This window comes from Stigmatopora argus, chromosome 6, assembly GCF_051989625.1.
Source record: "Stigmatopora argus isolate UIUO_Sarg chromosome 6, RoL_Sarg_1.0, whole genome shotgun sequence".
NCBI classification, from domain to species: Eukaryota; Metazoa; Chordata; class Actinopteri; order Syngnathiformes; family Syngnathidae; genus Stigmatopora; species Stigmatopora argus.
The window spans coordinates 16331555-16347190 of record NC_135392.1 but is presented as its reverse complement, the minus strand read 5'-3'; the positions used below and the strand labels follow the sequence as shown (position 1 = coordinate 16347190).

At 39.6% G+C, this 15636-nt stretch overlaps 1 protein-coding gene across 8 annotated transcripts in view; it reads right to left on the bottom strand.

The window, feature by feature from the left end:
- cadpsb (Ca2+-dependent activator protein for secretion b) overlaps window positions 1–15636 on the bottom strand; it is an 87752-nt gene that overhangs the window by 54354 nt on the left and 17762 nt on the right. For all 8 annotated transcript variants that reach the window (XM_077602833.1, XM_077602825.1, XM_077602830.1 and 5 more), the window contains exons 2-3: window positions 11310–11423; window positions 7764–8096 (exon numbers count right to left, since the gene is read on the bottom strand). In XM_077602833.1, the coding sequence (XP_077458959.1) occupies window positions 7764–8096; window positions 11310–11423 (447 nt within the window). The remainder of the gene's footprint in view (window positions 1–7763; window positions 8097–11309; window positions 11424–15636) is intronic.

Genomic DNA, 15636 nt, shown 5'->3' with positions numbered 1-15636 from the left:
TTTGGGCACAAGGCGAGGGACACCCTGAATTGGTGGCCAGCCAATTGCAGGGCATGAGGAGACAAACAACCATTCACACTCACACTCTTTTTTTATTTTTTTTATTAAGGTAAAGTCAATACGTGCAACTGATATGTTCCTAAAAGCACAAGGATTTTAATTACTTAAATCCATTCTTTGCTATATTTACATAGCCATATCTAAAATGGTTCGTTTTTTGAAGCTCATTGACAAGGAAATGGTTTCCTAGGGTACCAATTCTGTGATTACCATATTTTTCAAAGAATAAGCCGCTACTTTTTCTCTCCATTTGTACCAGGCAGCTTCTAACGATACAGCTTATTCAAAGGACGTTTTTTCTTTATTTTCTTATTATCATTGTATTTGGACACAAGCCATTTGTTATCTATCTAACAGGTAAAGAAAAACATTTTATTGATTCCAAAGTTGAAAAAAGACGAAAAAGTACATTTCGGGCGGCAGCGTAGACCGCCTTATTTTTTGTTTGTTTGTCTCTCAGCGTTAGTTAGTAAGTTTATTTGTGCTTCATGAAGCACGGCTTAAGTGCCAGAAAGAAACGAAGGGACTCTACCATTTGCCTTCTGGGGTGAGGAAAATGGTTCTAGTGTAACTTTAACTGCAAAAACTGAAAATGCTACTACATTCCTTTAACAAAATCAAGAATATAATTTGCATAGCCTACTTGTTTTTTTGTCCTGTTTTTGATAAAAGGTCACTTGTCAATTCACACAGGCTAAAAAAAAAAAACAAGGCAGAAATGTTTTAAACAAAAGTGCTAGGTACCTACTCTATTTAAATTTATATTTAGCCGACAAACCAAGAACCAACGTCATAAACCTAAAGTTAAGCCATCTACAACACCTACTGTCATACATAGTGTAGTGAGCTAGTTAATACGTCTATGGAACATATTTGTAATTTGTTTAGATATGTCTGAGTCACTTTTTGCCATTGAATTCAACCTCAATATGTGACTAGCAATTTTTGCGAGTATTTCACATCTTGCTGCCCTCGTATCACGCTAAAAGCCTGTGTGCCTGAGTTAGAAACCAGCACATTGCCACACGAGAATTATTTAACGTGTATGTGACTTAACTGAAGAGAAATAAAGTTTTCTCTTGAAAATCCTTTTGCTGTGCAAATCTGTTCACCCACGCTATGCACCTCTGTCACATCGAGGAAGACTTGACTATCCTGCAACTCAGCTTGATAACCTTGTGACTCGGCTTGTCTCAACATAACCTTGTGACGTGACTTGACATAACCTTTTGACTTGACTGGACATAACCTTGTGACTCGACACAATTTGATCACAACAAAAAACATGCTTGAACACAAATGTGACTCGCTTGGGACTCAGGGAGACTCGTGCAATTGTCCATTAGGGCCAAGCACACTTTTCTTTTTAAATATCCTCAACGCTATCACTGTGGATGTTGAAGCCTACCCCAGCTAACTTTGGGCACCAGACGGGAGACACCCTGAATTGCCGGCCAACCAATCACAGGGCAAAAGGAGACTGACAACCATACACACTCACATTAATACCTAAGGGCAATTTAGAGTGTTCTGCCAGCCTACCCTGTAGTGTTTCAGGGTGTTGGAGGAACCCGAGGTACCTGGAGAAAACCCATGCAAGCCTGGGGAGAACAGCCAAACTCCACACAGTGAGTACCAACCTGGAATCGAACCCCCAACCCCAGAACTGTGAGGCACTTATTCATGTTGACTACTTATCTATGTTGACCACTTATCTATGTTGACCACTTATCTATGTTGACTACTTATCTATGTTGACCACTTATCTATGTTGATCACTTATCTATGTTGACTACTTATCTATGTTGACTACTTATCTATGTTGACTAATTATCTATGTTGATTACTTATCTATGTTGATTACTTATCTATGTTGATTACTTATCTATGTTGACTACTTATCTATGTTGACTACTTATCTATGTTGACTACTTATCTATGTTGACTATATATCTATGTTGACTACTTATTTATTTATTACTTAATTATTGATTAGTATTTATTTATTTATTATCATTATTTATTGATAATTTATTTGTGCACCTCATGATGAAGTTTTAAATCTCATTATACTTATTTAAATAATAATAAAAGCATTCAATTCAATTTAATTAAAGTGAATGTAATAAATATGAAAGTGAATTATTTTAACATGGTAGTTAAAAAAAAGAATAATGGGCAGCAGCATGTAAAGTTGGAGGTCAATGCCGACGTGAAGCAACAAGCACCCGCTGATCCCTCAGCACCCCAATCTTTGTAGGCCGCCAACTACTGAAAGGTCATAGATATCAGCGTGTGCACGGGAGTAACATAACCTGACAAGCAATCTAATGACAAATCAGAGAGACTAAAAGGTCCATCCTTCGACCGATATCCAGGCTGGCAGAACTGTGGCTGCTAAAGACAGAAGTAGTTGACCGTAGTAGCAGCCCAGGCATGCAGCTAGTTAAAGGTGAGCATGACATCAGGAACTCCGCCAATGTAAGTCCCCTCACGCTAGATGAGTATGTGGGCAGTTGACAGCCAGCACAGCCACGGGCGTTTTTTATGTGCACAACAAAAGACGGAGGGGGCAGATTGAGAGCTGAATGGCACCAGGAGGAGTTGAAGCATCTGCTCTATATTTAGACCCTTGCTATGCAGTCTGTCTGTGGTAGAATTACCAAGATTCTCTTTTTCAAAAGTGCTGTCAAAAAAGTCACATCTTTAATTATATGTATCAAAAATGTGACCTGGGCTGAACTGTGTGAATGACATTGTCGTCCCATCAAATTCATAAATTCCCTTGTATGGTATATCTTTGCTTGTCTATATATAAAATTGATCTACAGTTGTGTGTTTGGTAGGGCTATTGGGGCAAATTCTAACAGATGCCACATTTGATCGAGTTAAGCAACAACAAACATAAAAGAGAATATCTAAAATACTTTAGGGTGCTGATTATAAAGCTTGCATATGAAAAAAGTCAACATGACATGCAAATAAAGACATAAGTTGTGATGTAAATTGCCATTTGTGGTAGCAATAAAAGTGGTAGTGTAGCGTAGTAGCAGTAAATAAAAATTATCTCTGCTTTTGGTACAAATTATTATTTAACAGGGGGGATAATGCTTTGATAACACTGGTTTGCAAGCAAGATGCTTTTCTGGATGAAAATAGCAAGACCTTACAAAATTGAAAAAATAAAAGAAAAATGTCAATTGGCCATAGATTTTGAAATAATAGTAACTGGTTGGAATGTTAAAGCAACACTAAGTAACTTTCAGTTTTCGGTACATTTAGACACACATTTTCCCATTAAGTTCGCAGTTTCCAGTGGCTGTGCGAAGAATGAATAGTGATGAGGTATGAATCTATTTCTGGCTAAACAATACCGTAAAAACATATGCCGTAAAGTAGGGGGAACTTTTGTATTTTTTTATTGTGTAATTAAACTTTAAAATGAAAGATTTTGAATACTTTAAGCCAGACAGCACTAAAACCTGTTATATTCCAGTCCAGGTCACTACAACAAGTAAGAATTAGACAATTTAATCTCTGACACTTAATATTTTCCTAATTTTTAAACCAGTGTAATCTGTTGTGCACATAATGTAAATGATTTTATATTTTATTATTAAGGGTTTAACACATGGCAATTTATAAACATAAATAGAAAACAGTGCAGATACAGTGTTACTGCTAATGGTCACGTGTCTATTTCTCATTTTCGACATTCTTTAAAAATATTAACAGCTCCCTCATCTCTGGTATTTGGGTGTAAAAATGCAAATCCCCCATGATAGTAAAACTCTGCTGGCCTCTGAGTCCCAGGCAATCTAGCAAAATGTTTCATTAAATCCCAGCAGCACTGTGCCCCGCTGACGGAATTGCCTCCTAGTGAGGATTTTATCATTTAGCAGGCAGGGATAATTGATAGCGACTGGTTGCTTACTGAGAAAATGCTGAAAGTCATCATTAGATGGGTATAATGCATTCATTTGGAAGCAAGAGGAATAAGAATAGATGCTTAAAACAGCTGGTGTAAGCATTTGGAAGAGACATTTTAAATTGTTTTTATGCAAATTCTACTCCATTTATTGATAGTCACCAGTGGAGATGTGGAATTTTTGAAAGAGTGGATTAGGTGTGTTTACTATCTAAACTTTTGCCTGTTCACTGGTCCTGTGGTGTTACGAAGTGGAGCATCTGCAGATGTCCTGGATGCAGATTTGTGACCTCATACCATCATCTTTGCTTTTAGCTCATGCTCATCCAAACTAGGTTAAGCATCATCAAAGGCATTAGAAAGAAGGCTATGGAAATGTCTCACAGCACAGCATTAGACATCAAGTTAATGAATCCCACTGAGGAAGAGAGCACGTATTGATCTAATCCAAACAAGGTTTTAAGACAATACTGACTGATTTCTTCAGAATCGCCAACATATACTTATGGACACATGGGTTGTCTTAGTTTCTGAGCTCCTCCAAACTACTACTTATTGTAATCAGGAGGTTTGTCTCATGTGTTGAATAAACACGTTTGCTAGCACGCCAGAGGTTTCCTCCAAATATGACCGTGATAAGACTTTTAATCGGGCTGCTGAAGAAGGAATACATTAGTGCTGCTTTTAACATTCCCACCGAGAGCAGTAGAGTAAGAAAGATAGCAGGAAAAGAGAGTTATATGCGACATGAGCCCGGAATGAAGCATTGGACATTACCAGATAGAGAGAGCTGACAAATTAAAGCAAAAGTACGAGATTTTTGCTCCAGGGAAAGTAATGAACTGTAATCTACTTTGAATGCATTCTGACAAACGCAAATCAACAGTCGTAAATGAGAATGTACGTATGATAAAGACATGGCCAAAAAGCTAGAGGAAAGCGAGCTTATAAAAGCTAAAGAACAATTTGCGTAACAATAGGTCTTGAAATAAACCCTAGGATTAATTTTTTTGTGTGACAAATATTGTACAAGCAATGTATAAAACAGGTGAGTTTGCACCTAAAATATGAGCTCAAAAGAGCTCTCCTGGTTCGCCTAGCGAAAATAGACAACAAAATTTGGTAGTAGAACTTCCCTTATTTTGAAGCTGTTGACGTGTAATTCTTGCAGTACGTGTTTCAAAGGCAAAGTGGGAGTAGAATTCAAACTTCAAATTTACATAACCAAACTATTCCCCTCTGCAGTAGGATACCTGCTTTGCACCGAATGAATGGATTAAATGAAACGGTGACCTGGCTCAACAGTGCAATAAATGTAAATGAATCTGAATGTAACTTACCTTTTTAGCTGACTCCTTGAAGCAACAATTCATTCATTAATTCATTTTATGAACCACTTATCCTCACAAGTGTCGCTCGATTTCTACTTATTTAGTAAAGTAAAAAAATCAAGATTTTCAATCTCAACATCTGTCACACAGTTTTGTAACACTTTTACAACTGTTCTAATGTTTAGAGAGATAATAGTGTGTTCTAGAGCTATTTTCAAATCAAATTGGCTAAACTTCTGTTCGCAAAATAAATCAAAACAAAAATCAGTCAACAATGGAACCTTAATATCAACTAGAGAAGAAAAGTTTAAATTGAGCAGCGTTGACAATATGAAAAAGACATAACCTACTTACCATGGGGCAAGACATGCCTAGGGACCAAAGATTTACAGAGAAAGACAAAATTTACATGCAACTCCTTACTACTGATTCAACTCTTTCTTCTGTTTAAGTTAATTGTTGTTTTAATCTTAGTTCATGTGCTTTAAAACCCATTAAAAATGTTCAATCTCGGCTAGTTGTTTTATGCTCCCTCTTTTATTATCAAAAATGTGGCTAATCTTTTTTAACAACTATTGTCTTCACATCTACCAGGGGTCTCCAAACTATTCCAGAAAGGGCTGCAGTGGGTGTATGTTTTTGTTTCAACCTACTAGAGGAAACTTTCCACCAATCTGGTATCTTAGAAGTGCAATCAGTGGATTGCAGTCAGGTGCTTCTTGTTTCAGCAGAAACCTCATTGGTTAAACTGTGTGTGTTGGATTGGTTGCAACAAAAACCTACACCCACAGCAACCTTTGAGGACCGGTTTGCAGAGCCGATACAGTATCATAGCATGATAAACTTGATATCGCAGTTGTGACCATTAATTATACTGGTTGTTACCCAAGTGCAGAGGGTCGGGAACCTATTTGACCGAGAGAGCCATAAATAATTGCAATTTTTAAATGTAATTCCTTGAGAGCCATGAAAATTATTGCTTGCATTTTTTGTCATTTAAACACTTTTGATGTACAAGAAGTATCTAAATTATTTTAATAACATTGTTATGCTGTTGCTAATCAATGAGCATGCGCAAGGGAGTCTAATGAAACAAAAAATTATGACTTATGCATCGCTAGAGTTAGTGTTGGTACCATTTAAATTTTGATCTGCCAACACGCAGCTCGCATTGGTCAATTGAGTGCATTCGAGGTAATGACGAGAACACAGAGATGTGCCAACGCAAGGCTCCAATTGGTCGATGTAGTGGTGCTTGATGTAGTGTTACGAACACAGGGATATGCCAACGGGATGCTCCTATTGGTCGATGTAGCAGCGCTAGAGTTAGTGTTGGAGCTACAGTAATACCTATAAAAATGGCTCAGGTCAATGTCTACCAGTTATGAATGTGTGCTGTGATCAGGCAAATTCAAACGCAACCTCAAAACTCAATACATAGGTATCTTATCTGTTCATGAAAATGGAAAGCATGGACAGATTCTGCTATCCTCGTTGACAACAGTGCTTAATTTTGCAAGAAAACCAGAGGTTTCATTTTGTATCAGTGCTAAACTTCCTTTCCAGCACAAGGGAAATGTTTCAATGTGATGTGTGTTCGGGCCGAGACGTCCACAAAAAAGACTTGTGTTATGACTGCATCTGTCCCGTCATTGACGTTTCACGGGCAGTGAAATTTGTCAGATTGATTAGTATGCCTGAGAATACCTAGGACGTCGCGAACGGGAACAAACTACAAGCGGTATAATTGAGCTTTTAAAGTTCCACGCAAGTAAAATGCAGCAGCACGGAAAGGGATTGTGACAAGTGATGCTTTCTCCCGGAACATGTGAGAAGTAAAGTAGTCAAAATCGTCAGCTGTATTTAATCCAGGTTTGTTTCAATTACATTCTAATCAAAAAGATGATTCACTTGTTACATAACCCTCTTTTAATTACCTCATTCATCTCCAGAGATGGAAGAATTTTCTCTGATGCACATTTTTGCTTTAGGATATAGATCAGTGGTTCTTAACCTGGGTTCAATGAGTCGGTATCAGAGGTTCGATAGAGCCGCTACCAAGAAGGTCAAGACACATCGACTCATCATGCTTGACCATCACTGGCTGCAGATGATCATTGCTTGGCCAATCAGTGCTGCGAGGAATTTATATACTTATCTTCAATTTGAAAAAAAAGATATTTTATTTTACACTAAAGTAGGGTTCGGTGAATGCGCATATGAAACTGGTAACTCCAACAAGGTTAACAACCACTGATATATGTATAAATGTCCAAAATGTTTATGATAAATATTATTCACTAGGCATATCAAGCAAAACATACAAAAATGTAAATGAAAAATGGTAAATTATCTGTCAGAGAGAAGGTTTCTTGATTAATTTTCACAAATATGTTTAAGACCTGGATCCACTACCTTTAGTGACTCTTAATTGATTAACATACCTGACAGGCTTGGTAAAGCAGTTGGTGTTCAAATTTTTTGATGCCCAGGATATTCTGGAACATCTCATACAGCTGGTCTTTGCTCAGGATGAGCTCCGAGGCAGCACTAGCCGTCATCCGCTGCTGCGCCTTGCGCGGATCCTCGTCGCCACGGTAGATGGTGTCAAACTTGGCCATCCAGGAGCTGAGGACCGTCTCCTTGCTCAGGCCATCGATCTCCGGGAGGCTACGCACGCGCTTCTCAATGTGCCTCTTGAAAACTTCCCTGAAGTCACTGGCTGAGAAGCCGCCGCTCTGGACCATTTTAGCCACACGGTCACTCTTTAAGAACACCTTTGGGGTAAGAGATAAGGATGCAAGATTAATGGTTACAGCAGAGACATTACCTTGCTCTCCCCTGGAAAATATAATTTTCTATTCATATACTGTTGTTTCCCGTGAAGATCCAACTTTTTCATGAATGCATTCATCAGATGTCATTCTTTTACCTCTTTGTTTTTTTTAGCTCTGATGGAATGAAAAATAAGCCAGAGTTGCTCTCGCTAGATACTGAGCGGATGGGGGATGAAAGTCGACAGCAAATTGCACAGAAAGGAATGATGTGACAATAATGATTTCAAATCTGCTGTTTGCAGAGGGGTCTGACAGACAAAAGTGATTGCAATCAAATCGCAAAGCACATGGATGCAGGTGACAGAGTAATTACGACTGTATTGCGCATGAAATAGTGAAAAAAATGGTAATTTCAGTCATAGTCCAATATGATAAAAAACATTTCTGAACTGCATGCAGGAATGGTAGGAACATGGCTGCCTGCTAATCACAGCTTGGCAGTGATGGATAAGATGACAGCATGAACCAAACAATGAGGACCACTGCTTTGTCATTAAGACAGTGAATTCGTTTTCTCAACATCTAATGTGGCTAAATAGCAAGCAAACAACCAAGCTTTGGTCGTATTGATTTCTGTCTAGAAAGGCTTTTAAAGGGACAAAAGTCTAAAAAAAAATCAATGATTTAATTAATTATTGTGTCTTCCTCTCAACCTGGTGGTAGAATAGAACACCAACCCTTGTTTAAATTATTTTGTCGATTAGCTAAACAAATAAATTTGTGATTGAAAAAGCCTAGACCTCCATGACTATAGCTATTCCACTTTTCTATCCAGTTAGCACAGCATCATCTCTTGTTTTTAACCCTATGTGATTTATAGCCGCATTGCCTATTCATTGCACTTGAGTCCTCGTTGCAGAGGTCTCAGTTATAGGTTTCCCTTCTCTTGTGTATGACCTTAGATTTTTCTGAAAATGCTTTTTTGCCTTATTTATCTGCCTGAATATCTGACTGCCAACTCATTTAGCGGCAACATGACACATCCAAAGACAGACCCATGGTGGTGTTTAAGCACCTGAACTTTTGTCCTGGATGAGAAAAAGCTCTTGGGTTCAAATCCAGGTTGGTCCACCTTTGTGGAGTTTGCATGTTCTCCCCGGGCCTGCGTGGGCTTTCTCCGGTGCCTCCGGTTTCCTCCCACATTCCAAAGGCATGCATGGTAGGCTGATTGGACACTAAATTCCCCCAGGTATGAGTGTGGGCGTGAATGGATGTTTGTCTCCTCGTGCCCTGCGATTGGCTGGCCACCAATTCAGGGTGTCCCCCGCCTCTGGCTCAAAGTCAGCTGGGAGAGGCTCCAACATCCCCCGCGAGCCTAGTGAGGATAAAGCGGTTCAGAAAATGAGATGTGATTATGTGATGTCATACCTCAACTTATTAAGTGCCTGCCTACTATTGCTTCCTCCCTAGCAACTCATCAAAGGCCACGTTAGTGGTGCCAAACATACGGCCCCCAGGATAAATCTGCAATACTTGAAAAAATCTATATTTACTGTATAATTTTCTTTAAAATTGTCAGTTCCTATATTGTCCATTGGCGCACACTGTTTTAGAATGCACTGAAAACATTAAAGCAACAGACGAGAACTAACACCAGGTAGCATTTATATCTGTTCAGCGTCTATTGGCGGAAATTGTGTTATCCATTTTTTCTTTAACCTCGTCCCCTCATCAGTGAAATGTTTTTGTCAAAATGGAGAAAAGTGGGTACGGTGCGTTGGATTTTCATAGAAAATTGTCTCGTTGTTCTTAGAGGTTAAAAGGAACCCCATGTGTCTGGCATGCCAGCAGCAAGTTTCAGTGCTTAAAGAATACAATTTTCGGCGCCATTATGAAACTCAGCATGGTGAAAATTGCAACTGCTTGGAGGAGAATTGAGAAAATGAAAAGTGAATAAAATGATGGTGGTTCTGAGGAAATAGCAATCTGTTTTCACCCATAATTAAGATTCCAGTGATGCTGCGGTTAAAGCAGGCTACCTAATTGTCGTCCATATAGCATTAGTCTCAAAGCCGTCCAATGATGGAGAGTTTGTAAAAAGATGTATGACATACTCATCTTCTACAGAAGTTGTGTCCTGAGAAGAGACGTACTTTTGCCAATATTAGCAGACAGAATTTCAGAACTAACCACACATTTGCACCACCAACTGGAATGCAAACTGTAGTCATTTTTGGGGGCATTTTCTGTTGGGATCGATGAGGTTACTGACATTACAAACACAGAGCATGCATTTTTTGTGGGAAGAAACACGGAGAAAACCCTCAAAAGCCTGGGGAGAAGATGCAAACTCCACACAGGAAGGTCCGAATCTGGGATTGAACCCTCGATCACAAACTGCGAGGCTGACGCGCCAACCACTCTTTCACTGGGCCGTGTCTGTTTATTGTTATTTCAATGTAATTTTGCAATGTTTACTGGCACGATTCGCTTAATCAAAAGCAACAACATTCCCTCTGATCTAGTCTGATTGGGTGGATTTCATTGAAGATTTCATGAAGACAATAATTTATCAGATCAATCTTGCAGCTTTTTATGTATGGACAGTATCTATGGCTTGCATTGTTCACAATCAAATGCTGTACATGAATGTACAGATTAGTATATTTAATGTATCCTGCGACAGAGGTGTAACTCCAATTAACCTTTGTTGCCATTAATAGAATGCAAAAATAATTTATCAGCAATTTTACATAATGACTTTGCTTGTTATGTTAGCATTAATGAACTGACCTTGAATATCATTTGCCTGTCATGCCTTGGACATACATGTTAATAACAAATTGCTTCATTATGTGGATTGAAGAGACTAAGCTTAGAAAGACAGTTGTGTCAGACACACAGTCTGAGTCATAATCGGCAGAGTGGGAAGCCTCAGCCACCATTTTATCACTCAGCCGCATGGATTTCAGCATTTTGACATGGAAACGTGAGACATTCTGGATGGGGGTTTGGATTTATGGTCCGAAAACTGCACGGCTAGAGAGAGCTAAAATTGCTGCGGCCAGCCACATTTTCACACTCCTGCAATCAGCAATAATGTGTGTGGACCGGCATTCAGTCAGTGATGAATTCAAAAAGTCATCCAGACCCTGCTCATTGAAAAATGGTTGTGATTGAGCTGGTGCCACTGTGATTATGGGATGCTGGTACCTCATGGTAGCTCTGCACAGCGTTGATGAAGGCTTCATCTGCCACAATTTGCGTATCTCCGTTCAGGAAAGCCTGGAAGCGATCCTTGGTCTGCTGAAGCTGCTGCTTTGTTATCTGTTGAGGCAAGGGCAAACAAAGGTCACGGCTGCATTAAAAGGCGATTAGAAAAGGGCACACATTAGCTAAAACAACTTTTTAAATGTTCTTGTCAGCTCCTGAACTTAGTTCCGAAGCACTCTCAGTGGAGCTGGATGGGTGGGCAGGGCCGTGTAATACATACACCTGTAGCGCATTAGTAGAACGGTATCTAAGGACTCCTGTCACAATCGGTGACAGTCGGACTATCACCTTGGTTACCGCTGTGTTGTCATCTCTGAGTTCTCCTGCCTACATAAGGCTGTTTTTCCTTTACGATCATTTTTGTATTTTATGTCCTTAATTTACTCGCCAACTCGGTTGGGCTGTTTTGGTCTTACTTTATTACCTGCGTGGATATTGCAACACTTTAGTCTTTACTCTTTCTGGATTCTCCTTACTTTGCTCACCAACTCAGCTGGTTTTTTTTTTTTTGTAACTTCCAAGTAGCATTATTTGGTGTGATCCTTTTGTTTAATAAAGACTACTAAGAAAAATTTCCCACCTTCTTAGTCTGTTTTGGGATCCAGCTTCAACGGCTTGCTGTTTGCACACTATAAGTTCACTGCCGCATCCTCATTTGGCCTGAAAAACTCTCCCAACTCTAGAGCTTTAAAGACGAGCTATTCTGGGCCCAAGAAATACACTAAGAGGATGCTCCCGGGGTAAAGTAAAAGAAGCTCAATGTCACGCACTCAACTCTACCAGCATACAAAGACATCACCCACGAGATAGAAAAATAACCCCTTTTGTCTTATTTGATCCAAAATCTTCTTCGTACAGGCACCATACTTTGCTCATGACCTCACAGGAGTGAATTAAGAAACCGTAAGAAGGAAGTTCAGAATCATTAGGTCACAATTAATGCCAACCATACAGTGAAGAGCGTACAACCTATTTTTTCACAAAAAAATGACTAAAATCTTGCAAAATATGGATATACATGTCGTTTTGGTACCTAGCTACTTCCAACTAAGAAAAGAGGATTTCCCTTGTCACTATTCATTAGTTGAACATATAGAAGTAAAATTAAAATGAATAATTAGCTTTTTTTCACACAAATAAGTGACATTGGAAAATTTACCAATGCACATCTGCTGATATATTATAGCTGGTTATCTTCACAAGCGTCGTGGTGGGTGCTGAAGCTTATCCCAGCCAATCATGGACAGCAGGGCTCAATTGGTTGTCAGTCAATTGTTGCTAACCATTCACACTCACACTCATAACTTGGGGCAATTTAGAGTGGCAATAGTGCATAGTCAATTTTAAATTTAAAAAAAGGGAAAAACACTTAAGTTATCCAATCCCTGGAAAAATAGTTATCCTGATGTTTTCGGCCTCCAGAAAAGACGTTCATATCCATTTTATGTCAGTCAATTTTTGACATGGTCACCAGAGCATTCTGTCATGATGGGGAAAAGAAGAATGTATTCTTTACAAATTAAACTTCAATGTCAGATGTTTACCACTCTAATCTCAACCGTATACTCTTCCGATAGATGCACTAACCCATTATCTCAACTTTAGCTGAAAATTGCTATATATTCAATTCATAATAAGGCAGCCCGGTGGGTGAGTGGGTTAGGGTTCTGGGGGTTCAATCCCAGGTCGGACCTCACTGTGTGGAGTTAGCATGTTCTCCCCGGGCTTGCGTGGGTTTTCTCCAGGTACTCTGGTTTCCTTCCACATCCCAAAAACATGCAGCATGCACAGTGCGCTGGTTGAACACTCTAAATTGCTCCTAGGTATGTGAGCGTGAATTGATTGGCCACTGATTCAGGGTGTCTCCTGCTTGGTGCCTGTAGTTAGAATGGACAAGCTCCAATACCCCCTTGTGAGGATCAGCGGTTCAGAAAATGAATGAATTCATATTGTAAGTCACAATTTTAAACACGTCACACTCATAACAGTGCAATAGAACCTCAGTGGCATTTTTTCACCTGAACTAAGCAGATCACCTTTCGTTGTTTAGTCTAAAATGAATTATGTATTTATTCATTTATTTTCTGAACCGCTTTATCCCCACAGGGGTCACGGTGGATGCTGGAGCCCATCCAACCTGACTTCGGGACAGAGGCGGGGGACCCTGAATCGGTGGCCAGCTGATCGCAGGGCACGAGCAGACAAACAACCATTCATGCCCACACTCATACCATGGGGCAGTTTAGAGTGTCTAACCATGCATGTCTTTGGAATGTGGGAGTAAACCGGAGGACCCGGAGAAAACCCAAGGGAGAACATGTAGTAAACTCCATACAGGTGGACCGCCCTGGATTTGAACCCAGGACCCCAGAGCTGTGAGGCCACCCATTAATTGTTTAGATATTGTAAATTATATCTGACTTCCGTAGAGAGCGCTACCCAATGGTGCAGTGGTTCTTCCCCCTAAATTTGGTGCAGTCTGTGTTCGATTCCCACTTGGTGTAGGTGTGATTGTGAATAATTGTCTGTTTCATTATGCCCTGCGATTGGCGTCCCCCGCCTACTGCCTTTGGTTGGCTGGGATAGGCTCTGATGCCCCCATAGCCAATGTGTGGACTAGCTGCAGTGGGTCCATGCTTTTAGCCCAACTGAACATGAGGACACCTGTTGACCAATCCGATGTCCTTCAAGTTAATTCACATGTTTACAGTCATGGGCTGGCGGTTTCAGCAGAAACCTCAATCTGTCTGTGCTGTTTTGGTCAGAACAAAAAAAACAGGACCAACAGTTGCCCTTTGTGGAATATTTGCCCACCCTTTTAACTAGCCAGTAATTCAGTTGCTAATATCCATCCATATAGTAATATATAGTGGCAAGATAAATAGAGACAATTAACTTTTAATTCATTTGCTCCAATGTTATATTTTATATGCACATAAAGAACCTAATTAGAAAAAAATGTGTGTCTCAGACATTCTCCTTTTTTCACCTTACTCAGGTCTAAATGTCCTTGAATTGATTTAACACGTGAAAAGAGGCAGTGACCTGAAAATCAATGGAGTGACCATCTCTCTGTGACAAACATTGTCTGTACTTTAAGTTGTCGTGTATATCATACAAGCAAGAGGACCAGCTGGTAATGTGTGTGTGCGTGTGTGTGTGGGTATGTAAGCTTGTGTGTGTTAGCAAGTAACAGATTTTAGTGTGGGAGGCAAATGGAAAAAGAATTCAATATCATGTGTCTGTGAGGCAATCTAAATAACATCTGTGAGCCTGCACCCAGACACACACATGAGATGAAAGATATATATATATATATATATATATATATATATATATATATATATATATATATATATATATATATATATATATATATATATATATATATATATATATATATATATATATATATATATATATATATCATCATAGGCGCCGTTCAAAGCGGCTGCTAGTTGCAGTGGCTCCCTAAACCCTCACTCGTATTCTGTGTTTTTAGGGCTTTTTTAGAGCTTTTTTATCCTTTATTTTGACATTTTATTGTCTCTTAAGATTTTACTTGTTACTTTGCTTTATATATTATATTCCAAACTTTAATGTTTTAAAACTTTACTTTCAAGACTCTACTCCGAGACTCAAGTTGTGCGAGAGGCAGTCTTTGAGCTATTAGTTTAGTTTATCTTTTGGGAATTCTGGACATTATATTTTGACCCACTCAGCCATGCCTCCGCTGTCTTACACAAAGGATCAGCTGTTAGCGCTACGCAACACCTGGATTCCCCTGGACCTGGACCTGGACCTCCCCGCGGAGTTAAAGAGGAAGAGAAGAGGATGCAGAGCTGGACGAAAATGTCAGGAGAGAAAGCGACGCTTCAGACCCAGCATTCCATCTATTATTATGGGGAACGTAAGATCTCTCCCCAATAAGATGGAAGAGCTAACGGCGCTGACCAAACAACAACGACAATATCGGAATATCTGCATTATGTGCTTCACGGAGACCTGGCTGAATGAACTAATTCCGGACTCTCTCGTCTCCTTGGACGGTTTTCAGCTGGTGAGGGCGGACAGAGATGCTGAGGAGAGCGGTAGGAAGAAAGGGGGGGGACTAGCTGTTTTTATTAATAGTAGATGGTGCAGCCCCGGGCACATTACTGTGAAGGAGCGACTCTGCACTCGAGATATCGAGCTAGTAGCTGTTAGCATCAGGCCGTTTTACATCCCCCGGGAGTTCTCGCACGTTATCATAATAACTGCGTATATA